At 50.8% G+C, this 24,155-nt stretch overlaps 3 protein-coding genes across 9 annotated transcripts in view; 1 reads left to right on the top strand and 2 right to left on the bottom strand.

Annotated features, from left to right (window-relative positions):
* Positions 1 to 193, bottom strand: part of LOC309329896 (T-lymphocyte surface antigen Ly-9-like) — a 33,730-nt gene extending 33,537 nt beyond the window's left edge. Inside the window, exon 1 of the mRNA XM_081841109.1 lies at positions 7 to 193. The gene's annotated coding sequence lies outside the window, so the exon portion shown is untranslated. The remainder of the gene's footprint in view (positions 1 to 6) is intronic.
* METTL25B (methyltransferase like 25B) overlaps positions 1 to 21,048 on the top strand; it is a 492,409-nt gene extending 471,361 nt beyond the window's left edge. Inside the window, exons 1-10 of one of the 7 annotated variants that reach the window (XM_081841035.1) lie at positions 4,294 to 4,951; positions 5,054 to 5,200; positions 14,537 to 14,644; positions 14,986 to 15,113; positions 15,385 to 15,601; positions 16,620 to 16,682; positions 16,783 to 16,929; positions 18,239 to 18,894; positions 19,920 to 20,104; positions 20,368 to 21,048. In XM_081841035.1, the coding sequence (XP_081697161.1) occupies positions 4,889 to 4,951; positions 5,054 to 5,200; positions 14,537 to 14,644; positions 14,986 to 15,113; positions 15,385 to 15,601; positions 16,620 to 16,682; positions 16,783 to 16,929; positions 18,239 to 18,894; positions 19,920 to 20,104; positions 20,368 to 20,486 (1,833 nt within the window). In that variant the 5' untranslated portion in view covers positions 4,294 to 4,888 and the 3' untranslated portion in view covers positions 20,487 to 21,048. Of the gene's footprint in view, positions 1 to 2,848; positions 3,747 to 4,293; positions 4,952 to 5,053; positions 5,201 to 12,773; positions 12,793 to 12,880; positions 13,151 to 14,474; positions 14,645 to 14,985; positions 15,114 to 15,384; positions 15,602 to 16,619; positions 16,683 to 16,782; positions 16,930 to 18,238; positions 18,895 to 19,919; positions 20,105 to 20,367 lie in introns of those variants that run through there. The other 6 variants (XM_081841038.1, XM_081841041.1, XM_081841040.1 and 3 more) reach the window with 6 other exon arrangements.
* Positions 21,049 to 21,306: 258 nt separating this feature from the next.
* The window catches only part of MRPL24 (mitochondrial ribosomal protein L24), a 291,126-nt gene continuing 288,277 nt past the window's right edge, over positions 21,307 to 24,155 (bottom strand). Inside the window, exons 5-6 of the mRNA XM_081841418.1 lie at positions 22,072 to 22,202; positions 21,307 to 21,822 (exon numbers count right to left, since the gene is read on the bottom strand). Of these exons, the coding sequence (XP_081697544.1) occupies positions 21,686 to 21,822; positions 22,072 to 22,202 (268 nt within the window). The 3' untranslated portion in view covers positions 21,307 to 21,685. The remainder of the gene's footprint in view (positions 21,823 to 22,071; positions 22,203 to 24,155) is intronic.

Raw genomic sequence — 24,155 nt, 5'->3', positions numbered from 1 at the left:
TCTTACCTTTGCGGATCGGAGATGCCCGCTCTCGCCTCTGCACGGGGAAGAAGGGAGAGAGAGGAGAAAAAAGCGCAAGTGCAAAAATGGAAACCCCGGCGTGGTGTGCCGGAGCGAAAATTTGCTTTTCCAAGGCACATGACTCATGTGCAGAGAAAAGGGACCGGCAAGAAAGGGAAGGCGGCGGCCAAGGAGCCGCCAAACCAATGGGAGGCATGTTTCTGAGACTGGAGGGGTGGCGAGATGGAGATGGAGGAGGAGGAGGAGGGATGGGGTCCGCCCCTTCTCCTCCTCCTGAAGCGTCCAGAGAAGATGTGCCCCCCCCCCCGCCGTTCTAGTAACAGGAGAGAGGGAGGAAGGAAGGAAAACGTCTCTGCCCATCTAACTTCATCAGCTCCCCAAGGTGACTCACCATCACGGGGCTCTAAGGTGCTACCAGAAGGATTTTTTTTTATTCTTTTGTTTCATCTCAGGGCAAAAGGCTTTCCTGCATTGCAGGGAGTTCCCTGAGCCGCGTGGACCCTTCCAGCCCCTCGATCCTAGGATCCCTATCAGGTCGCCTTTTCTCCGAACTGCAAAAAAGGAAAAGGAAAATTCCTTCCAGCAGCTGGGCTTAGAGACCAGCGAAGTTTCTCCTTGGCGTGAGCTTTCGTGTGCTGGCACACTTCTTCCGATGCACTGAAACTGAAGTCCCCAGACCCTTAGAGAGAGAGAGAGAGAGAGTGTGCATCTGAAGAAGTGTGCATGCACGGACATGCCCGGTGCGGTCTGAACTGGGGGGGGGGGGGTACATTTCCTTTCCCCCTTTACCAGCTGCAGAGAAAAGGGGCGGGCAAGGGGAAGGGGAAGGCGGCGGCCAATGAGGCGCCAAACCAATGGGAGGCATCTTTTGGAGACTGGAGATTGGAGGGGTGGCGAGATGCAAGAGGAGGGCAGGACTCAGAGAAGGAAGGAATGGAAAAGAACCCCAAACGCTCCCCGGCTGGTCCTGCGCCCCGGAGTTCTTTGGGGCTTCCCCCCGCCCAGTCATTGTTCTTGGGGGCTTCTTAGCAGCTGCAAAGATTTCCCCCGTGGGGAATATGGCAACCGTAATCTAGTCCAAGCCCCGTTTCAGGGACTGGACTGGAGGGGCGGCGAGATGGAGGAGGAGGAGGAGGAGGGATGGTGGGGCTCGCCCCGTCTTCTCCTCCTGAAGCGTCCAGAGAAGGAGGAGGCAGGATTGCAGGAGGTCACGGCTCAGAGAAGGAAGGAACGGGAAAGAACCCCAAATGCTCCCCGGCTGCCCTCCCGTCCTTTCGGAGCCTCGCGGAGGGAGGGGTTCCAGAAAACAGGCAAGACCAGGGCGAAACCTAGAGCAAAGCGGCGAAGAAGCCGGACCCTTATTGCAAGCCAAACTGCTCTAGCAGGGTCCGCCCTCCTTGCCAAGAGACGAGGCCGACCCCTCCTCGCTTTTCTTGGTGCCCCATTTCCAGCGCCCCCCCCTCCCACCAGCACTGCAGCATCTCTGCAGCGTCGGAAGGAAGGAAGGAAGGAAGGGGAAGGAAGGAAGGAAGGAAGGGGAAGGAAGGAAGGAAGGAAGGAAGGAAGGAAGGGGAGGGAAGGAAGGAAGGAAGGAAGGAAGGGGAAGGGAGGAAGGAAGGAAGGGGAAGGAAGGAAGGAAGGAAGGAAGGGGAAGGGAGGAAGGAAGGAAGGGGAAGGAAGGAAGGAAGGAAGGAAGGAAGGAAGGAAGGGGAAGGAAGGAAGGAAGGAAGGAAGGAAGGAAGGAAGGGAGGAAGGAAGGAAGGGGAAGGAAGGAAGGAAGGAAGGAAGGAAGGGGAGGGAAGGAAGGAAGGAAGGAAGGAAGGAAGGAAGGAAGGAAGGGGAAGGGAGGAAGGAAGGAAGGGGAAGGAAGGAAGGAAGGAAGGAAGGGGAAGGGAGGAAGGAAGGAAGGGGAAGGAAGGAAGGAAGGAAGGAAGGGGAAGGAAGGAAGGAAGGAAGGAAGGGGAAGGGAGGAAGGAAGGAAGGGGAAGGAAGGAAGGGAGGAAGGAAGGGGAAGGGAGGGAGGAAGGAAGGAAGGGGAAGGAAGGAAGGAAGGAAGGAAGGAAGGGATCTTTCTTCGCCTCCGCCCTCGGCCAGATCCCCCCCCCCCGGCCCAGGAAGCAGAGCTGTCCCCGTTTCCCTTTCCTTGCGAGGAATCCTACACGGAATAAGGGAATTTCCCTTTCTAAAAGGGAAGCGTTGGCAGCTGTGCCGAGGAAGCATTTGCACAGAGTTTGGCCCAACACTATGGAATTGTCCTCGTTTCACAGCTTCAGCCTGGAGAAAGATGCTCCTGTCTAGCGAAGCTTTTAATGTTTGATGCCTTGCTGTATTTTAATATTTAATATTTGGAGTGGCTGGGGAAGCCCAGCCAGATGGGCGGGGTATGAATAATAAATTATAAATATAAATATAATTATTATTCATGCTCCATCTGAGAAGGTTCCCCCTGGGAAGGAGCACAGGGAGGAGCCCGGCTGGGAGCAGGGGCGGGGCTTGCTGGAGGAACGCGGACCATAGACGCGCCACGAGATAGAGCGGCCATCTCTCCAAGACGACAGCTTCCGTTTCAGACCGGAAGTTTGCTGTGGTTTACTTTCCTCACACAAAATCCCTCTCTCTCTCTCTCTGCAATACTGAGGCGGTTTGTTCTCGCTCCTCCTTCTGTCCCCCCCTCCCGCCGGGACCCGCCGTGTCTCTGTGTCCTCTTCTCCTAGAAGAGAAGGGAGGGAGCCGAAGGGGCCCCATCTCAGCACGGCGGACCGACGGGGCAAAGTGCGCATGCTCCGCCTTCCCGCGCAGAGCCGGTGACGACTGCGCAGGCGCAGGGCTTCCCGCGGGTTGAGGAGGGTTGCCAACTGATCCGCCCAGCCTCGGCTCCTCTGCGCTGTCCCAGAAGCCGCCTTGTTTTGTTTTGCAGCCCATCGATTCAGAACTTGGCCGTGTGGTTTCCTGAAACGTTTCCCTACAAGGCAGCTCAGTTGCAACAGGAAGAGACACGGCCATTAGAAAGAAAAACCCCAAAATAATAAATATATAGAATTTCCATAAGCAAAATCAATAGCCAGGCGTCATCAGCCACCCAGCAGACCTTCGTGGAGGCTCCAAGAACGCTGAGTTCCAGCTGCCATAAAACCCCCTTTCAATAAAGGAGTGGCTTCTGCAAGCCCCTGTATTTACACATTCATGGAGCCTAAAAGCATAGCTGTCAACTTTCAGATTTGAAAATAAGGGATCAGCAGCCTCTCCTGTCCCGGGGACAGTCTACGGGATATCTAACAATGCGGGATAGCAGCCGGAAACGGCGCTGGAATAAGGGAATTTCCCGCAAAAAAGGGAAGGTTGACAGCTATGCGTAAAAGCCCCTGGATCCAGCCAGTGCCCCGTCTAGTCAATTCCCAAGAAACGAGGAATCGAGATAGACTGCCTCTGCACCTGGAGGTTCCATGAGGACAGCAAAAGAGCCTGGCTGCTGGATCAGGCCAAAGGGCGAGCCCAGCCTTCAGAAGCACATCTGCCTCCTGACAGTGGAGGCAAAGCAGAGACCCTGGTACTGGCGGCCATTGCTGCCTCCTGTGGTAGAGAGATCCACAAGTCAGCTATGCCTGGTGTGAACAATGACTTCCTTGGATTTTTCCTGCAGGGATTTGTTTTTAATGTTGCTTTTAATGTGCCGTTTTTATTGTGATTATCTGTGTTTTTAACAGAACATGCATTGATAGATGATGGTGATGATAATTTATTATTTCTACCCTGCCCATGTGGGACGCGGGTGGCGCTGTGGGTAAAAGCCTCAGCGCCTAGGGCTTGCCGATCAAAAGGTCGGCGGTTCGAATCCCCGCGGCGGGGTGCGCTCCCACTGCTCGGTCCCAGCTCCTGCCAACCTAGCAGTTCGAAAGCACCCCCGGGTGCAAGTAGATAAATAGGGACCGCTTGCTGGCGGGAAGGTAAACGGCGTTCTGTGTGCTGCGCTGGCTCGCCAGATGCAGCTTTGTCACGCTGGCCACGTGACCCGGAAGTGTCTGCGAACAGCGCTGGCCCCCGGCCTCTTGAGTGAGATGGGCGCACCAACCCCAGAGTCTGGCAAGACTGGCCCGTACGGGCAGGGGGACCTTTACCTTTACCCTGCCCATCTGGCTGGTTTCGCCAGCCCCTCTGGGCAGCTTTCAACAGAACATTAAAAACAGAATAAAACTTTAAACACTGAAAACTTCCCTAAACAGGGTGGCCTTCAGATGTCTTCTAAAAGCCAGATAGTAGTTTACTTTCTTGACATCTGATGGGAGATAGAGACATATATACAGTGGACACTCAGGTTGCGAACGTGATCCGTGCAGGAGGCACATTTGCAACCTGCAGTGCCGCGTCTGCGCACGCACGGGTCACAATTTGGCACTTCTGCGCATGCACAAAGAGCAATTTAGCACTTCTGCGCATGTGCTGAAACCCGGAAGCAAGCCGTTCCGGTACTTCCGGGTATGGTGCAGTGCGCAACCTGAAGCATCTGTAAGCCGAAGTATGACTGTACATACATATACATACATAGTTTTAATTCTGTTAATGCTTTATTTTTGTTTTCTGCCCCATGTTTTCAGCTGTTCTTATGTTATCTGTAAGCTGCCCTGAGTCAGGGGAAAAGCAGGGTATATATTTGTTAGTATTATTTTTTTATTTTTTCTTACCTTTGCACACTCCCTTCCACCTCTTCCTCCAGCCACACCTGGTTTCTTCTCCTGCTGCTGCTGCTGCCCATCCTCCTCCTCTCCCTCTCCTGGGAAGCGGCCGCTGCCCCTTGCTGAAGCCACCAGAGGGTCCCTCCACCTGGGGTTCAGCTCCACAAGGGCCTCCCTGACTCCTGTTTCCCCCGCAGATGGTGAAATGGCTGAGTGAGCTGACGGGGTGCGGCCAGGTGGTGGACGTGGGCGCTGGCCAGGTTAAGTAGGGAGGGAGGAGGCCTCAGGTTCCTCTTCCTTTTCGGAGTCTCGCAAAGCCTGCTTTATTTGCAGTGTCTTCTCCCCCCCCCCCTTTCCCCCAGGGCCACCTCTCTCGCTTCCTGGCCTTCGGCCTGGGCCTCTCCGTCACCGCCATCGAGGGAGACCCCCGGCTGGTCGCCCAGGCTGCCAATTTCAACCAGGAGCTGGTGCAGGCGCTGAGGAAAGAGGGGGCCAAGCGAGGAGGGCAGGTGAGGAGGCGGAACGTCAGGGGTGGGGAGGGGGTGTGGTGTGTTGCAGAGGGTCCTGGCTTCCTGAGGAGGGGGAGGGGGCCAGTCCCTCTGGTCCAAGCCATGGCAGGCAGCTTCCTCAGGCACTTGGTGGATTCCCACATGGCAGGGGGTTGACTAGATGACTCTTGGGGGGTCCCTTCCAGCTTCTGTGAGCCACATGCCCTCCACTTAATGCCCCCCCCCCCCGTTTCCTTCAACCTCCATGGCTCCCCCGGCCAGAATCCCTGGAGCTGAGCCTTCTAGGCCTCTATCTTGAATGCAAGCTCATCTGCGGTTCCTGCATTGCAGGGGGTTAGACTAGATGGCCCTTAGGGTCTCTTTCAACACTGCCGTTCTATCATTCTACGGCATGGGTAGGCAAACTAAGGCCTGGGGGCCGGATCCGGCCCAATCGCCTTCTAAATCCAGCCCCTCAGATGGTCCAGGAATCAGCGTGTTTTTACATGAGTAGAATGTGTCCTTTTATTTAAAATGCATCTCTGGGCTATTTGTGGGGCATAGGAATTCATTATTTTTTCTCCCCCCCCCCAAAAAAAAATATAGTCCGCCCCCCACAAGGTCTGAGGGACAGTGGACCGGCCCCCTGCTGAAAAATTTGCTGACCCTTATTCTATGGAGTGGTTTGGGGGGGGGGCTGTACATGAATGTATATTTAAGCGAGGGTTGTCAATGACTTTGACCAGCTTTCCTTATTTTGAAGTTGAACCGTGTGACAGGGCCAGCTCCCTGATTAGGCAGAGTGAAGAAACTGCCACCCCGGTGCACACACTGCTCACCAGATGTTCATGGACAGGAGGGGGTGGGGGGAGGCACTCCTCTACTTGCCCCTGGGCTGCCCATTTGCGCCTTCTCACCCTCTTTGGGGTGTTCCAGGGGCAAGTAGAAAAACACACCCACCCACCCACCCCTGCGTCCCCCCAGAAAAAAGCACTGGTTTAAACAATACCAGTTTCATGTTTGCAAAGGCAACATTAAATATCTAGGCACATTAACACCATGAGACTTATCTAAATTAGTGTCATTAAACAACAACAAAATATACCATGAGGTATCAATAGACATAGACAGGTGAGAGCAGTGCTTTTTTTCAGGGGTATGCACACCCCTAAACATTTTGTGAATCTATTTTTGGCCTCATTGAGGGGCAATATTTCAATATGAGTAGGAGAATGAGAGTACCCCTAAACATTTTTAAAGAAAAAAAGCACTGGATGGGAGTCATTGAACCTGACCCTGTGGAGAAAACTCAATGCTCTTAAAATGAACATAATGCCTAGTTTATATCTTAAGAGGAATTCCAATTCACATACCGAGCAAATACTTTCTCAAAATTAAATCTTTGTTTAGAAAATGCCTTTGGTGCTCTTCAATTCCAAGAATATCTATGCAAAAAATGCAGATACCAATAAAAGGAGGAGGATTTTGGATCCCAGACTTAGAAATGTATCACCAAGTATATTTGGCGTCAGGTAGACAATCCTGGAGACCCATAACTGAAAACAACTGTCCAAATTGGGCTGCTTTGGAATATTCTTATGTAGCACCTCTAGAAGGATGGGTAGCACTTGGGTCTAAATACATACATTAATACTTAAGATGCTATTGAAACAATAACATCAGTTAGAATGATACCACATGTCCAAAAAATATAAATTTGACCTTTCTCCCACAATAAAATGACTTTGTGGGGAAACCTGTCTTTAAAATCAGGAAAGAAATGGTAATATGGGAGAGATGGATGAATTTCGGTATATTAACATTAGGCCAGTTGATAAATGAAGAGGATGAATTTTAAACATAGTCCATCCTAAGAGACAAATACAGATTACCTACAAATGCTCAATGGCAGTATCTCCAGATAAAACACTTGGCAGCAAGTGAGGAGGAATTAAAGAACCTTTTAATGAAGGTAAAATAAGAGTGCAAAATATGGTCTGAAGCTCAACATCAAAAAAACTAAGACCATGGCCACTAGTCCCATCACCTCCTGGCAAACAGAAGGGGAAGAAATGGGGGCAGTGAGAGATTTAACTCTCTTGCGTTCCATGATCACTGCAGATGGTGACAACAGTCACAAAATTAAAAGAGGCCTGCTTCTTGGGATAAAAACAATGACAAACCTAGACAGCATCTTAAAAAGCAGAGACATCGCCTTGCCAACAAAGGTCTGTATAGTTAAAGCTCTGGTTTTCCCAGTAGTAATGTATGGAAGTGAGAGCTGGACCATAAAGAAAGCTGATCGTCAAAGAATTGATGCTTTGAGTTATGGTGCTGGAGGAGACTCTGGAGAGTCCCATGGACTGCAAGAAGATCAAACCTATCCATTCTGAAGGACATCAGCCCTGAGTGCTCACTGGAAGGACAGATCCTGAAGCTGAGGCTCCAAGACTTTGGCCACCTCATGAGAAGAGAAGACTCCCTGGAAAAGACCCTGATGTTGGGAAAGATGGAGGGCACAAGGAGAAGGGGACGACAGAGGACGAGATGGTGGGACAGTACAGTAGTACCTCTGGTTACGTACTTAATTTGTTCTGGAGGTCGGTTCTTAACCTGAAACTGTTCTTAACCTGAAACACCGCTTTAGCTAATGGGGCCTCCCACTGCTGCTGCGTCGCCACCGCACAATTTCTTTTCTCATCCTGAAGCAAAGTTCTTAACCCGAGGTACTATTTCTGGGTTAGCAGCGTCTGTAACCTGAAGCGTATGTAACCTGAAGCGTATGTAACCTGAGGTACCACTGTATTCTGGAAGCTACCAGCATGAGTTTGACCAAACTGCGGGAGGCAGTGGAAGACAGGAGGGCCTGGCGTGCTCTGGTCCAGGGGGTCATGAAGAGGCGGACACGACTAAACGACTAAACAACAAAAAACCACCATCTACAGACTAGCAGCTTTTACACCCTCAGAGACCCCAAAGATCTTGAAGCAGTTTATTAATTCTTAGGCAAAAAACCCACACCATGAATATTTCAACATACATAATTCTTTGTTATTAGCAAACCAATTTGATATACGGGTACACAGGGAGGATCGGAATAAATTAGAGATCTCAAATTTCGACCACATTGGGAAACTGTTTTAACTACTACAACAAAGGTGCCTCTGGACTTTAAATTGAAGCTCATACAACAAAAATAATATTTAGAATATACTGGACCCCATTATGTTTTTCTTTTAAAAAGGGCTACCTAAGGTATCTAACTGTTGGAAATGCAATCAGGATAATGCTTCTCTAAAACACGTGTTTTTTCATTGTCCTATATTGAAAGATTTTGGCCGAAGGTAACTGAACTGTACGGAACAACCTTACATTTATAGAGCAAAATATCCTCTTGAATTATATTATATACTCAGCACATGGAACCTTACCAAAGGACAATCCAAGTGGACCCTCCGTGCCCTCACCACAGCAAAGAGACTGATCCTGATGAACTGGGAAAATAAAAATGAGGCTCCCTTCTATGATTGGACTGAAGACTTGTACAAACTCACAACATATGAACAACTTGCATATAAACACAGATTTGCCATGGACAAATTCAGTGATATTTGGAATCCATTCTTACAAATACTGTAATAACAAAAAATTCCTTCCAGTAGCACCTTAAAGACCAACTAAGTTAGTTCTAGGTATGAGAACTCGCTCATACCTAGAACTAACTTAGTTGGTCTTTAAGGTGCTACTGGAAGGAATTTTTTGTTTTGACTATGGCAGACCAACACGGCTACCTATCTGTAAATACTGTAATAGATTATAAGATCTGGTGAAGTACAATAACTTTGTAAAATATGCAGTTTTGGGTTCCCCATCCCCTTTGTTTTCCCTTCCAAATGGCTTGTTTCTCTTTTTCTCTCTTATTTTCGCCTCACCATGTTTAGTGCACATATAATTAGATACTTTTTGAGTTTTAAATCAAGATTTCTTAAAACAAAACGAGCAGCAACTGGTGAAAGCAGGGGCCAGTGAGGCCAGAGACCGGGGCGGCAGGAGGTGTAGTTCAGCAACCTCTGGAATACAGTGGTACCTCGGGTTAAGTATTTAATTCGTTCCGGAGGTCCGTACTTAACTTGAAACTGTTCTTAACCTGAAGCACCACTTTAGCTAATGGGGCCTCCTGCTGCTGCCGCACCGCCGGAACACAATTTCTGTTCTCATCCTGAAGCAAAGTTCTTAACCTGAAGCATTATTTCTGGGTTAGCAGCGTCTGTAACCTGAAGCGTATGTAACCTGAAGTGTATGTAACCTGAAGTGTATGTAACCCGAGGTACCACTGTAAATGCTGTCTTGTTTTTAACACTCGATTGGGAGCTGCCCAGAGTGGCTGGGGAAACTGAGCCAGGTGGGCAGGGTATAACTAATAAATCATTATTAATGATTATTATTTACTATTATTATTTTTTTTGAATATTTTATTAGGGATGATTCACACCCTGTCCAGCATTTTCTTGATCTCCTGCCCTGGGGCAGAAGATATAGAAGCAGGATTAGTCGCACCAACAGGGTAAAAAACAGCTTCTATCCGTGGGCTTTTAGGCTGCTGACTGAAAAGATAACAACAGGGCAACTGACTTTCAGGTTTGGTGTGTGTGCGTCAGTAAACGAGGGGAATTAAGACTAAGACAGTTGAGTGGGGGGTGCTCGTGTAATCTCACTGTATACAAGTTGTACAAGTGACAATAATTTCATTCATTCATTCATTCATTCATTCGTTGAATATAAGAACATATAATCAAATACAAGGAATCAAATAGTTTTCCCCTAACATCCCCCCCAAAAAAATACAGCCCCAACTACATCCAGGTAGTTACATTAGTAATATAATCAAACCAAAAATTATTTCTAGTTGCTGGTTTAAAAAACATCATTCCACATGCTCCCATGTGTGTTAGGTAGTTTAAATGCTTGTTCTTGATGATGAATTAATATGTTTAATTTCAAAATGAAAAGATCTAAGGATGTTAATGTTCAAGTTAAATTTTATAAGAACCATGATTTGGAAAACCGTTAAAAGGGTATGCTTTGAAATTCAACCAAGGAGAAGTGAGGAAGTCACTTAACAATGTGAATAAGTGCAATTTTTAATAAGGTTATGATTTATGTTTGTTTGTTTTATGTGTTTGTTTATAATTTTGTGAAAATCAATAAAAAAATGGGGGGGAATAAAAAATAAGTGCCTGTTCTTTCTTTGATGTATATGTAATAAAGGAAAACCACGTTACGTAAAAGTTCTGTAGTTTCTCACATTTTCTTTTCTTCTTCTTCTTATTATTATTGTTATTATTTGGAACTCGGGAGGTTCCCTGGCGACGAACCAAACCAACGGAAGCGATGTTTTTACACCAGCCGTAATTATTATTATTATTATTATTATTAATTATTTATACCCCGCCCATCTGGCTGAGTTTCCCCAGCCACTCTGGGCGGCTCCCAATCAGTGTTAAAAACAGTACAGCGTTACATATTAAAAACTTCCCTGAACAGGGCTGCCTTAAGATGTCTTCTGAATGTCAGGTAATTATTTATCTCTTTGACATCTGCTGGGATGGCGTTCCACAGGGCGGGCGCCACTACCAAGAAGGCCCTCTGTCTGGTTCTCTGTAGCTTTGCTTCTCGCAATGAGGGAACCGCCAGAAGGCCCTCGGTGCTGGATCTCAGTGTCTGGGCTGAACGATGGGGGTGGAGATGCTCCTTCAGGTATACAGGACCGAGGCTGTTTAGGGCTTTAAAGGTCAGCACCAACACTTTGAATTGTGCTCGCAAATGTACTGGGAGCCAATGTAGGTCTTTCAAGACCAGTGTTATGTGGTCTCGGCAGCTGCTCCCAGTCACCAGTTTAGCTGCCGTGTTCTGGATTAGTTGTAGTTTCCAGGTCACCTTCAAAGGTAGCCCCACGTAGAGCGCATTGCAGTAGTCCAAGCGGGAGATAACCAGAGCATGCACCACTCTGGCGAGGCAGTCCGCAGGCAGATAGGGTCTCAGCCTATGTACCAGATGGAGCTGGTAAAGAGCTGCCCTGGACACAGATTTGACCTGTGCCTCCATGGACAGCTGTGAGTCCAGAATGACTCCCAGGCTGCGCACCTGGTCCTTCAGGGGCACAGTTACCCCATTCAGGACCAGGGAGTCCTCCACACCTGCCTGCCTCCTGTCCCCCAGAAACAGTACTTCTGTCTTGTCAGGATTCAACCTCAATCTGTTAGCCGCCATCCATCCTCCAACCACCTCCAGACACTCACACAGAACCTTCACCGCCTTCACTGGTTCTGATTTGAAAGAGAGGTAGAGCTGGGTATCATCCGCATACTGATGAACACCCAGCCCAAACCTCCTGATGATCTCTCCCAGTGGCTGTATGTAAATGTTGAAAAGCATGGGGGAGAGGACAGAACCCTGAGGCACCCCACAAGTGAGGGCCCAGGGGTCTGAACACTCATCCCCCACCACCACTTTCTGAACACGGCCCAGGAGGAAGGAGCGGAACCACTGTATGACAGTGCCCCCAGCTCCCAGCCCCTCTAGACGGTCCAGAAGGATGTTATGGTCGATTGTATCAAAGGCCGCTGAGAGATCCAGCAGAACTAGGAAACAGCTCTCACCTTTGTCCCTAGCCCGCCGGAGATCATCAACCAGTGCGACCAAGGCAGTTTCAGTCCCATGATGAGGCCTGAATCCCGACTGGAAGGGATCCAAATGGTCCGCTTCTTCCAGGCGTGCCTGGAGTTGTTCAGCAACCACTCGCTCAATCACCTTGCCCAAGAATGGGAGGTTTGAGACTGGGCGATAGTTGGCCATCGTGGCCGCATCTAAAGATGGTTTTTTAAGAAGCGGTTTAATGACCGCCTCTTTCAGCGGGTCTGGGAAGGCTCCCTCACGGAGGGAAGCATTCACCACCCCACGAAGCCCATCGCCCAGTCTTTCCCGGCTAGCTTTTATAAGCCAGGATGGGCAAGGATCCAGGAGACAGGTGGTTGGCTTCACTCGTCCAAGCAGCCTGTCCACATCCTCGGAGGTAACAGATTGGAACTGATCCCACACAACTTGACCAGACAGGGCTCTAGCACTCTCCCGCCCCGGCCCTGCTCCCACGGTGGAGTCTGCTTCTTCCCGAATCTGAGCGATTTTACTCATTTATTCATTGCAAAGTTGCCATGCGAAGTCAGAGGCGAAGCCTTCCAGCAAAAGCCTTTGGGGCGATTGACTGATTCGAGTCAGTCAGTCAGTCAGTCAGTCAGTTATTGATACGGGGGGGGGGCGGGGGGGTGTTATTTTCCGAGGCGGCCTTTTGCCCCCGAGTCAGAAGGAGGCCCGGAAAGTGAGTTTGGCGGCGGACGAGCAACTTACTTCCGAAGTCCCGCCTGGGACGGAGAAGAGGCCTTTCTTCTTCGGGAAAGGCGCAGAGAGAGAGAGCGAGGGGGGGTCCCGGGCGCTCCGCTCCGGCCAGAGGCGACGACGAAATGGCGGCCCTGGGCTCAGGGAGCCCCATCTTGTAGGCAGGAAGCTCTTCCGGGTCAGGAGACAACTACTTCCGGCGAGACGGAAAGGCCGCCACGGTACCGGCTTCTCTCTTTGCCCCGGCGGGCTTTCGAGCGGGGGGGGGAGGGAGGAGAGCGCAGGCTCCGCGGGGGGGGGCGGGGGGCGGGGGCGGGGGGGTCCCGCCCCCTGGAAAGGCCCCACCCCCTTCCCGTCGCTCTGTGGGGACGCAGGACCATAGAGGTGGCACGGGATAGAGCGGCCTCCTCTCCCCCCACAAAATCTCTTCTTACTCTCTGGGTGCCCCGCCTGGAGTGACGAAGGGCTTCCTCGGATCTGGGCCCTGAAGGGATCTCTTTTTAAGGCTGCTTGGAATCTGCCGTTTTTTATTGGAATCACCCGTGTGTTTTTAAACAGAACATGCATTGATAGATGATGGTGATAATAATGAATAATAATAATAATTATTAATAATGATTTATCGTTTCTACCCCACCCACCTGGCCAGGTCTCCCCAGCCACTCTGGGCAACAGAACATTGAAAACAGAATAAAACTTCAAACATTGAAAGCTTCCCTAAACAGGGCTGCCTTCACATGTCTTCTAGAAGTCAGATACAGTGGCACCTCGTGCTACGTTTGCTTCATGTTACGTTCTTTCAGGTTATGTCCTGCGGCGACCCAGAAGTACCGGAAAGGGTTACTTCTGGGTTTCGCTGCTCACGCAGGCGCAGAAGCACAAAATGACATCACGCGCATGTGCAGAGGCGGCGAATCGCAACCTGCACATGCACAGACACGCCGCTGCAGGTTGCGCTCTTTTCATGTTGCGAACGGGCCTCCGGAATGGATCCCATTCGCAACCAGAAGTTCCACTATAGTTGATTATTTTCTTGACATCTGATGGGAGATAGATAGGGACATATATAATACATGTACAGTACAGGTAAAGAGACCCCTGACCATTAGGTCCAGTCGTGGCCAACTCTGGGATTGCGGCGCTCATCTCACTTTACTGGCCGAGGGAGCTGGCGTACAGCTTCGGGGTCATGTGGCCGGCAGGACTAAGCCGCTTCTCTTCCCCATATGTTTTCAGCTGCTCTCATGTTATCTGTAAGCTGCCCTGAGTCAGGGGAAGAGGCAGAGTACACATTAATTATTATTACTATCCAGTTCTGGGCACCACAGTTCAAGAAGGACACTGACAAACTGGAACGTGTCCAGAGGAGGGCAACCAAAATGGTCAAAGGCCTGGAAACGATGCCTTATGAGGAACGGCTAAGGGAGCTGGGCATGTTTAGCCTGGAGAAGAGGAGGTTAAGGGGGGATATGATAGCCATGTTCAAATATATAAAAGGATGTCACATAGAGGAGGGAGAAAGGTTGTTTTCTGCTGCTCCAGAGAAGCGGACACGGAGCAATGGATCCAAACTACAAGAAAGAAGATTCCACCTAAACATTAGGAAGAACTTCCTGACAGTAAGAGCTGTTTGACAGTGGAATTTGCTGCCAAGGAGTGTGGTGGAGTCTCCTTCTTTGGAGGTTTTTAAGCAGAGGCTTGACAACCATATGTCAGGAGTGCTCTGATGGTGTTTCCTGCTTGGCAGGGGGTTGGACTCGATGGCCCTTGTGGTCTCTTCCAACTCTAGGATTCTAAGATTCTAAAACAGAGCTGTTCCGCCTGGCCTTTGGTTTGGACTCGGTCTATGATTCTATGATTCTATGATTCTACTATTACTGTTTCCTGCTTTCCATCACCGCAGGGCACAACATCAATTAAACCACAGTGAAATAACTTTCCCCTCTTTCGCCTTTCCTTCTGCAGAGTCTCCTTGTGATGGTCGGCTTCTCCCTGGAAGCCCAGAAGCGCTTAGCGGCCGACATCACCCACGTCCTCTCCCTCTACGGCTTCATTGCAGATGCCTACATCATTGTGAGTCAGCCCCCATCTCCACCGCTGTGGGGCAGAAAGGGATCTGGGGAAGGATGGCACCCTGGCCTCCTCACCGGGATCCACATGATGAGCAGAGTGGGGGTCCTGGGCTTTTTCCTGAAGACTCTGGGAGGGGTTGGGATGCTCCCCGTTCCCGCACAACTCTTTGCAAGGCTGCAGGCACACCATATATTTAAAGAACACTAGGAACTATAGTTTTCCCACATTGAACTACAGTTCCCAGTACTCTTAACAAACTGCATTTCCCAGGGGAGGGGGGGCAAGAAGCACGCAACTGTAACCCTGTTCCACCCCACCCCACCCTCTTTCTTCCCTTCTAGGAGTTTTTCACAGACAATCTGTGGGGCAGCCTCCCGCCGTCCTGGCAGGCCGCCCTGGCTGACCTCCAGCCCCCACAGCTGGCCACCCTCCTGCTGGAAAATAGACACGCCAGAGAGGAAGAAGCCAGGTAGGGTCGAGGGTGTTGTGGGTCTCCTTGGGCAGCCTCAAGGGTGCTTCCTCGGAAATGGGTGCATTTGAACCCGCCTTGTATGAACGGAGGGCCAAAGGGATGCAGGGCTCCCATCGAAGCACTTTTCTCACGGTTTGAAAACACAGAGGCCGTGTTGTGAATTTAATTTTCTGTCCCTCCCCTTCCATTAAAGACGAATGAGAACGTGGGTGGTTTTGAAACTCCACGTTACCTGCCACCGCTTGTCTCCCTCCCTCGCCCCCCTCAGGTACAGCTCGGTCTGGCCACTCTCCCTGCTGGCCTTCAAAGCCTCTGCCGACACCTTGGCGTTCCCCAGGAGGCCCAGTGGCTGGGCCGGCAAGTCCAAGGAAGCCGGGAGGCCGGAAGAGTTCCAGGACAACCAATGCCAGAGCTCCAGGCTCCCGCCGCTTTTCCGGAAACACGTCAAGCCCAAGAAGCAACACGAGATCCGGCGGCTGGGGCAGGTATGGCTGAGCTGGGGAGGGAGGGCGGCTCGAGTCAGCAAGCCCAGCTGCGTGTCAACAAAGAGGCAAGAACTGCTACCCCCGCTGCCAGGTCCAGCCCTGTTCTGACTCGTTCCTTTTACATCCTGCCCAGGGTGGCAAACACACCAGTACCGGAAAGCATTCTCAAAACAGGGCATTTGTTTTCTACAAAACAGGGATTTGGGGCTCACCAGGAACACACGTCAGATGCCAAGCCTGGGTACAGACAAAGGTCTTTTTTTAAAAAAAATATTTAATCATTTTGTCAATACAAACAACAACTGCAAAAGACACACACAACAAAAACCATAATAACAATAATAACACAATTTGACAATTCAGATTTGAATACACTGATATACCTATGAATACACCTTTTTAACAATATTTTCCCACCTTTCTTTCCTGCCCCCACCTCCCACCGTTATTCGCCTTATCGCTTAAATATTCTTTCCAGATTTCTTCATATTTATCCATTCTTAATTTGCGTCGACATGCAATTCGTTCGTATGTAGCTCATCTGTCCATATTATCAATCCATGTTGAACTCACTCCTGAAAGCCAATTACGAGGGAGGCGGGCACAACTCCCGAAGGAGGGTCTTCCACAAACAGGAAGCCTCCACTGAAAAGGCCCTGCTATGAGTCAGTGCCAACCAGGCCCAGAATAAGACCTCCACAGCCTGTCAGAGGGTCCAAGCAAGGCATCTGCTTTGGGGGGGGGCTGTTGCCAGAGCTGCTGCGGGTCACTGCAGGAATTACTGCTGTGCTTCTGATGCCCCCGTGGCCCTGCCCACCAGCGTTTCCTTCGCATGCTCCCTTCCACCTCTTCCTCCAGCCACACCTGGTTTCCTCTCCTGCTGTTGCCCATCCTCCTCCTCTCCCTCTCCTGGGAAGCAGCCGCTGCCCCTCGCAGAAGCCACCAGGGGCTCCCTCCACCTTCGCTCCCTGAGTGGGCAGCTCCACAGGGGCCTCCCTGACTCCCGTGTCCCCCGCAGATGGTGAAACGGCTGAGTGAGCTCACGGGGTGCCGCCAGGTGGTTGACGTGGGCGCTGGCCAGGTAAGTAGGGATGCAGGAGGCCTCAGGTTCCTCTTCCTTTTTGAAGTCTCGCAAAGGCTGCTTTATTTGCAGTGTCTTCTCCCCCCCCCCTTTCCCCCAGGGCCACCTCTCTCGCTTCCTGGCCTTCGGCCTGGGCCTCTCCGTCACCGCCATTGAGGGAGACCCCCGGCTGGTCGCCCAGGCTGCCAAGTTCGACCAGGAGCTGGTGCAGGCGCTGAGGAAAGAGCGGGCCAAGCAAGGAGGGCAGGTGAGGAGGCAGAACGTTAGGGGTGGGGAGGAGATGTGGTGTGTTGCAGAGGGTCCTGGCTTCCTGAGGAGGGGGGAGGCAGTCCCTCAGGTCCAAGCTGTGGCAGGCAGCTTCCTCAGGCACTTGGTGGATTCCCACATGGCGATGGGTTGACTAGATGACTCTTGGGGGGTCCCTTCCAGCTTCTGTGAGCCACGCGCCCTCCACTTAATGCCCTCTCCTTTTCCTTCAACCTCCGCGGTTCCCCCAGCCAGAATCCCAGGAGCTGAGTCTTCTATGCCTCTCCCTTGAACGCAAACTCAGGTGCGGTTCCTGCACTGCAGAGAGTTGGACTAGATGGCCCTTAGGGTCCCTTCCAACTGAAAATATCTGGTGGAACTCTTGTAGCTGACGATCAGAAGCAAGGAGGAGTATTTTCAGGAGAACAAGGAAGAGAGTACGTGCTGTTCCTCACATGTGGGTCTAGGACCCTTGTACCTACGGGACCGCCTCTCCTGGCATGCCCTGCAGAGGACCTTAAGGTCCACAAATGACAACACTTTGGAGGTCCCAAGTCATAAGGTGGTTAGATTGGTCGCAACTAGGACCAGGGCTTTTTCAGTACTGGCCCCAACTTGGTGGAACACTCTGTCCCAAGAGACTAGGGCCCTGCAGGACTTGACATCTTTCCTCAGGGCCTGCAAGACAGAGCTGTTCCGCCTGGCCTTCAGTTTGGACTCGGTCTGACCCTTATGTCTTCCTTCCCCTTATGGTTTTGATTTATGGGCTACTACTAAAATGAGGCCGCTTTTAAAATTGCATTTTAACCTGTATTTTAAATTGTGTTGTTCCCCCCGCCCCCCATTATGTTTCCATTGTAATTTTACTGGTGTTAGCCATCCTGAGCCCGGCTTTGGCCAGGGAGGGTGGGGTATAAATAAAATTTATTATTATTATTTATTATTATTATTATGTCCACCAGAGGGACCTTGAGGAGCTGGCCAAGGAGCCAATCCCTACCCTGTGTGGAGATGCTGCCAATGGGGATGGAGCCTGTGGTCTCCCGCATGCAAAGCAGGCTCCGTCCCACTGAGCCACAGCCCTTCTTTTCAAATTAAAGTAGGACACTAGTCCTCATGGTTTATGAAAAAATGGTTGAAATAGGAACACACCTTGTTCAGAGCCATATACCTTTGTTCTGGGAGCTCAGCAGGTTAGGGGGAGGCTGGCCCAAACCCATCCTAGTCCCCAGGCAGGGGTCCTGGCCTCACCCAGCCCCTCCCTGGTTCTCCTGCCGGGTGACACCTTCTCCCTCTTCTCCTCCCCGCAGGTCCCCAGCGGCACATCTCTTGAGGGGCCGCGGCACGTGGCTGGCTGGGTGGATCCTGGGGCGCCGTGGACCGAATTCTGGCAACTGCTGCAGCACCCAGAAGTGGAGGAGCGTGGCCCTGCGGTGGATGGAGGCAGCCTTGGGACAGCAGGAGTGGATCCTGGGGGAGAGGACCTCCCAGGCTGCCCAGAACGAGGGGCCGGCAGCGCCCCCGCCTGCCACACCCCCAGGGGGCGCCAGCTGCTCCTGACGGGACTCCACGCCTGCGGTGACCTGAGCGTGGCCCTCCTGCGCCACTTCGCCCGCTGCCCCCACGTGGTGGGCATCACCTCTGTGGCCTGCTGCTACATGAAGCTCACCACGGCAGAAGCCCCCGTCCCACCAGGACCTGGCCCCCCACCCTGCCCCGCAGAGCCCGGCTACCCCCTGAGCGCCTGGGTCTCCGCCCTGCCCGGCCACCGGCTCTCCTACAAGGCCCGCGAGGGGGCCTGCCACGCCCTGGAGGACTACGCCCAGCGGCTCAAGGGCCACAGCGCCGCCCTCAGGACCCACTGCTTCCGCGCGGCGCTGGAGACGGTGATCCGGGCTGCTGACCCAGCCAAGAAGCGCCTGGGGGTGCAGACCATTGCCAAGGCCCACCAGCTCACCTTTGGCGAGTGAGTGAGCCCAGGGGGCGGCGAGTGTCAGGCCAGGCAGCTCCACTGCAGGGGGTTGGGATAGATGGCCTTTGGGGGTCCCACAAAACTCTCCAGTTCCATGAGTCAGTTAAAGCTGTGGCTCCAAATGTCCTCAAGGATTTTGGGGGTGGGGGTGGAGGACGGCCCTGTGTGGATATGGGGTGGGGGCACAGCAAAGGTCAGCCCCAGAAACCAAGGCGCTGCCAATAAGCAGCCATGAACCTTATTAGCTGTGATTCCTGCAATGCTGGGGTTGGGCTGGATGACCTTTGGGAGGCCCCTTAAATAATGTGATGTAATAATAATTTATTATTTCTACCCCATCCATCAGGCTGGGTTTCCCCAGGCACTCTGGACAGCTTCCAAGATTTGGGGGGAAATGTGCAATTAATTGTCACTGTTTTGTACAGTGGTACCTCGGGTTAAGTACTTAATTCGTTCCGGAGGTCCATTCTTAACCTGAAACTGTTCTTAACCTGAAGCACCACTTTAGCTAATGGGGCCTCCTGCTGCCGTTGCGCGATTTCTGTTCTCACCCTGAAGCAAAGCTGTGACCCCAGGTACTATTTCTGGGTTAGCGGAGTCTTTAACCTGAAGCGTATGTAACCCGAGGTACCACTATATTTGTTTTTTATCCTATACAGTGGTACCTCAGGTTACATACACTTCAGGTTATAGATGCTTCAGCTTATGGACTCCGCTAACCCAGAAATAGTACCTCAGAACACAAATTGTGCTCCGGCGGCAGCGGGAGGCCCCATTAACTAAAGTGGTGCTTCAGGTTAAGAACAGTTTCAGGTTAAGAACAGGCCTCCAGAACGAATTAAGTTCTGAACCCAAGGTACCACTGTACAAAGTTTGCAGCTCTACAGTTCTAATGGGTGTGGAAACCAAAAGGAGCCCCCAAAACGGGGCAGAGGTGGGTGGGGTTTCCCCAAGACCTTTTGCGCTTCAGCCCAAGTGCAGGGGCTCAGTGCGGCTCTCTCTCTGTCTCCCGCCTCCAGATACGCCCGCTTGGGCCTGGAGAGGGTGGGGCTGGACCCTCACGCGAGGCTGGAGCCTGGCCCCTTGCAGGCACTGCTGGCCCAGGAGGGGAAAGTGGTGGCCTTCTTCAGCCTGGCCCTCCTGCTGGCCCCCCTGGTGGAGACCCTGCTGCTTCTGGACAGGATGATCTTCCTGCAGGAGGAAGGTAAGCGGGGCGGGGGGGGTTCCCCAGCCACCATTCCTGAGCTGCAGGGGGTGGACCAGATGGCCTTTGGGGGTCCCTTCCAACTCTGCGATTCCACGAACGAGCACCAGAGGTGGACATCAACCCCGCAGGCCCAGTGGGAACTCCCTGCCCTACTGAGGGGGGAAGTGCCTTGCTCCAAGCAGCCTTCCCCACACCTGCCGCCCCCCAAATGTTGCCCCAAGCACAGCTAGGACCCTCACCGGGCTCTCCTCCCCAAACAGGGTTTCACTGCCAGCTCCTGCCGCTCTTTGACCCGGTCTTCTCCCCCCGCAACCTGGTGCTGGTGGCGGCCAAGACCCCTCTGGGCTCTGCTCTCTTGGACGTGGCAGCGGAAGACTGAAGAGGACCCCTTGGCAATGCCTGGACCCACAAACCTTGCCCCACACCTCAGGAAGCCAGAGAACAGGAATACCCAAGAGGGAAAAAGCAGGGTGTGGGCACTCTGGACACAAAGGGGGTTCCTGCTCCCATCCTCCCTGGCCAGGTATGGGTCAGGGAGGGTGGAAGAGATCTGGAGAGGTTTTCCCCTTTCCACCTGTGTCATGGAGGCAAACAGGCCCCCAGAAGAGGCATGGAGATGTGAACAGCCTGACACCTTCCTCCTTAGCCCCCTCCTCAGTAAGGAAATGCAGAGGAAGGTAAAAGACCCTCACCCACCACCAAGTCCAGCCGAGGAACGGCCTCTCCCAGGACTTTAAGAGCGGCAGAAAGCAACTGGGAAGGGAGGATGTCCGGAAATTCCAGTTACTCATAAACTTCATAAGTGGCTTGGCTGCTCATTTCCATCGTTTTCTGTGGTTTTTTTCCATGCACTGTGGCCTTTTATGCATTGTAACTTTGTCACTGTTTTTATTCACGTGTTGAATGTTTTTTAATTTATTAACATAACTGTTGAGAGCAGATTTCTGCTTATCTGATATTTTCAGAATGAGTTTCACCGTGTACTATTGTGTCGCTGTTCTGTTATTGTGTACAGTGGACGCTCGGGTTGCGAACGTGATCCGTGCGGGATGCACATTCGCAGCGAGGCGTCTGCACACTCACAGGGTGCAATTCGGCACTTCTGCGCATGTGTGACCGCCAAAACCCGGAAGTAACCCATTCCGGTACTTCCGGGTTTCGTCGGCGGTCCGTAACCCAAAAAAACTCAATCTGAAGCATTTGTAACCCGAGGTATGACTGTACTATTTTATTCTTGACTATTACCTTCGTTTGATACAAGTTGCTTATCCCAAAGTCGTCTCTTTTATTGTGACCTTCTCTGCCTTGGATCAGATTGTTCCATAGACGTGTGACCTTTGCTTCTATGGCTTATGAACCGCCTCATGGGGGTAGCAATACAGATAGATGGTACAGTCAGACTTGCCAGAGGAGAACGGCCACCTCCACAGACACAAAGACACACTCAGATTCCAGTTTAGGGGGTCCTTTATCAGGAGGCAACAGCCCCCATCTCAGCCTCCTCCTCGATCTCCCCCCCAAAGCTGAGAGTCTTTTGGGGTCCAGGCAGTGCGGCACAGATCCGTGGGACAAAAGGCCTCAATACCAGTAGGACTTCCTGAAGCGGCGCGTCTCCACAATGCCCATGAGTTCCATTATCTCCTCCTGGAACGTCTTCAAGGAAGGGACATAGGTCTTCTCCAGGGCGTCCTCAACAGACGTGTCCTTGGGGCAGTCTTCAGCAGCAAGGCAGGGGGGAAAGGAGGAGAGAAAATGGGGCGCAGGAGAAATAAGGAGACTGGGTGTGTTTTTTTAATGCTATGGTGCAGGTTCTGTAAAGCCAGAACCAAGTTTCTAGTCCACATGACAAAGGACAGCTCAGAAACAAGGCAGGGTCTGCCTGAGGCAACAGGTGACCAGATTCCCTTTTCCCCATGGAAATCCACTCTACGCCAACTCCACTCCCAAATTTAAAAGCCACTCACCCGTCCATTGTTCTGGGATGATGCCATCGTCTCTCTGCTCCAAGGGCTTCGGAATGATCCTGCCGGTCCGGAGGGAGACGCGGACCCTCTCTCCTTCCTCCGTGTAGCGCCATTCCACCTCGGTGGGCAGCCTGGGGGGGCAAGGGGCAGACGAAAAGGGAGATGGGGGCCCAGGGAGAGTCCAGTGGGGATGGGGAAGTGGGGTTTGGGGGGGCGTGTTTGAAAGAAAGCTCAAGCTGAATTTCAGCATCTGCTAAAAACATCCTTGCTTAAGCCACCCAGATGCTTCGGAAGTTGGTGTGGGTTTAAATTTTCTGTATGCTGTAATTTTTTACAACTGAGCGACATATAGCTTTTATGAAATATAAATAACTAAACTTAGTCCGCAGATCAATCGTCAAACTGTTAAACAACAATAATACAAATATCAGTGCTTTTTTTCTGGGGGTACTCATGGGTATGCAGTACTGGCACCCTTTTTCTAGAAGAAAAGCACTAATAATAATAATAGTTTTATTATTAATACCCTGCCCACCTGGCCAGGTTGCATTTGATGCCTCGCTTAAAAACACCAAAGTCTTCAGTCTCTGAGTATATGGCTCACAGGGGAAATAAGTCTCCAGGTGTTTGTTGTCGTAACAAAAAAGGAGAACAATCGATATTTCATTTACCTAGCAGGATTTAAAGACCTCTTAATCATCCTTAATCTCACCGGTTGGTTTACAAATAATATTAAATGTTCATTTTAAAAATCCTGAGACTTTCATTCTACAGCTTCCGGAGACAGACCTCTTATCTTTGGACACTTGAGAAATATATTTTTATGCCCCAACTTATTTCTGTGCTCTAACTTGTTCAAAACTGTTTTTAAGATTGAGTTTTAATCGCTGGAAACGGTCCTGGGACCTTGGGGTGAAAGCCAGTTTAATATTATTATTAATAATAATAATAATAATAATAATAATAGTAATACAACAAATTTTGATGGAAAGCTAGAAAGGGTTTTCCTCTTCTCCAGCGAACGAGCCTGCTGTGTAGAGGCTTTTAGAACATTCAGCAGTTTAGAAAAGCTCTTAAATAAACGAAGGGGAGTGTAACCTCTGGAAACGAATCCACGGTGCTTTCAGGGGGACAGCATTCGCCCCCCCGCAGATCATGGGATCACAGAACCATCCGGTTTGGAGGGACCCAAAGAGCCATCTAGTCTATGGGTAGGCAAACTAAGGCCGGAGGCCGGATCCGGCCCAATCGCTTTCTAAATCCGACCCGCAGATGGTCCAGGAATCGGCGTGTTTTTATATGAGTAGAATGTGCCCTTTTAATTAAAATGCATCCCTGGGTTATTTGTGAGGCATAGGAATTCGTTCATTCCCCCCCAAAAAATATAGCCTGGCCCCCCACAAGATCTGGGCATGGTTGGCCAATTGGTGCCAAAGAAGGACAGAACTTTCTTTATGTACGCCACAACAGCAAGAATACTTATCGCAAAATATTGGAAGGCACAAGATCTACCCACTCTGGAAGAATGGCAGATGCAAGTGATAGACTATATGGAGATGGCAGAAATGACCGGCAGAATCCGTGACCAGGGAAAAGAGTCAGCGGAAGAAGACTGGAAGAAGTTTAAAGACTATTTGCAGAAATATTGTAAAATTAATATGTTAGAATGATGTTGGACAGAAATTAAGTGATTTCCAGCTGTAATGCTTAAGAGATATGGAGAATAAGGTTTTGAAATAAGTAAAAGAACTAATGGTGAGGATTTGCTGAATAAACAATCTGAATTGGAATATAAGAAAGGGAGGTGTGAGGAGGCCGTGAAAATAAGTTAAAAGAAAATAAGTTAATGGAAACTTTATGTGTTTTTAAATTGTTTTTATTTTTGTATTTTTGTGTCTTTGTACTTGTGTCGTTTCTTTTCTTTTTTTGTCTTACTATGTATTATTTTTGAAAACTTTAATAAATATCTTTTTTTAAAAAAAAAAAGATCTGAGGGACAGTGGACCAACCCCCTGCTGAAAAAGTTTGCTGGCCCCTGAAGTTCAGCCCTCAGCCACGCAGGGATCATAAGCAACGAATTCAGG

Source organism: Podarcis erhardii (assembly GCF_964252035.2).
Source record: "Podarcis erhardii genome assembly, chromosome: 15".
Taxonomy (NCBI): Eukaryota; Metazoa; Chordata; class Lepidosauria; order Squamata; family Lacertidae; genus Podarcis; species Podarcis erhardii.
This window is presented reverse-complemented; position numbering and strand designations above follow the sequence as displayed.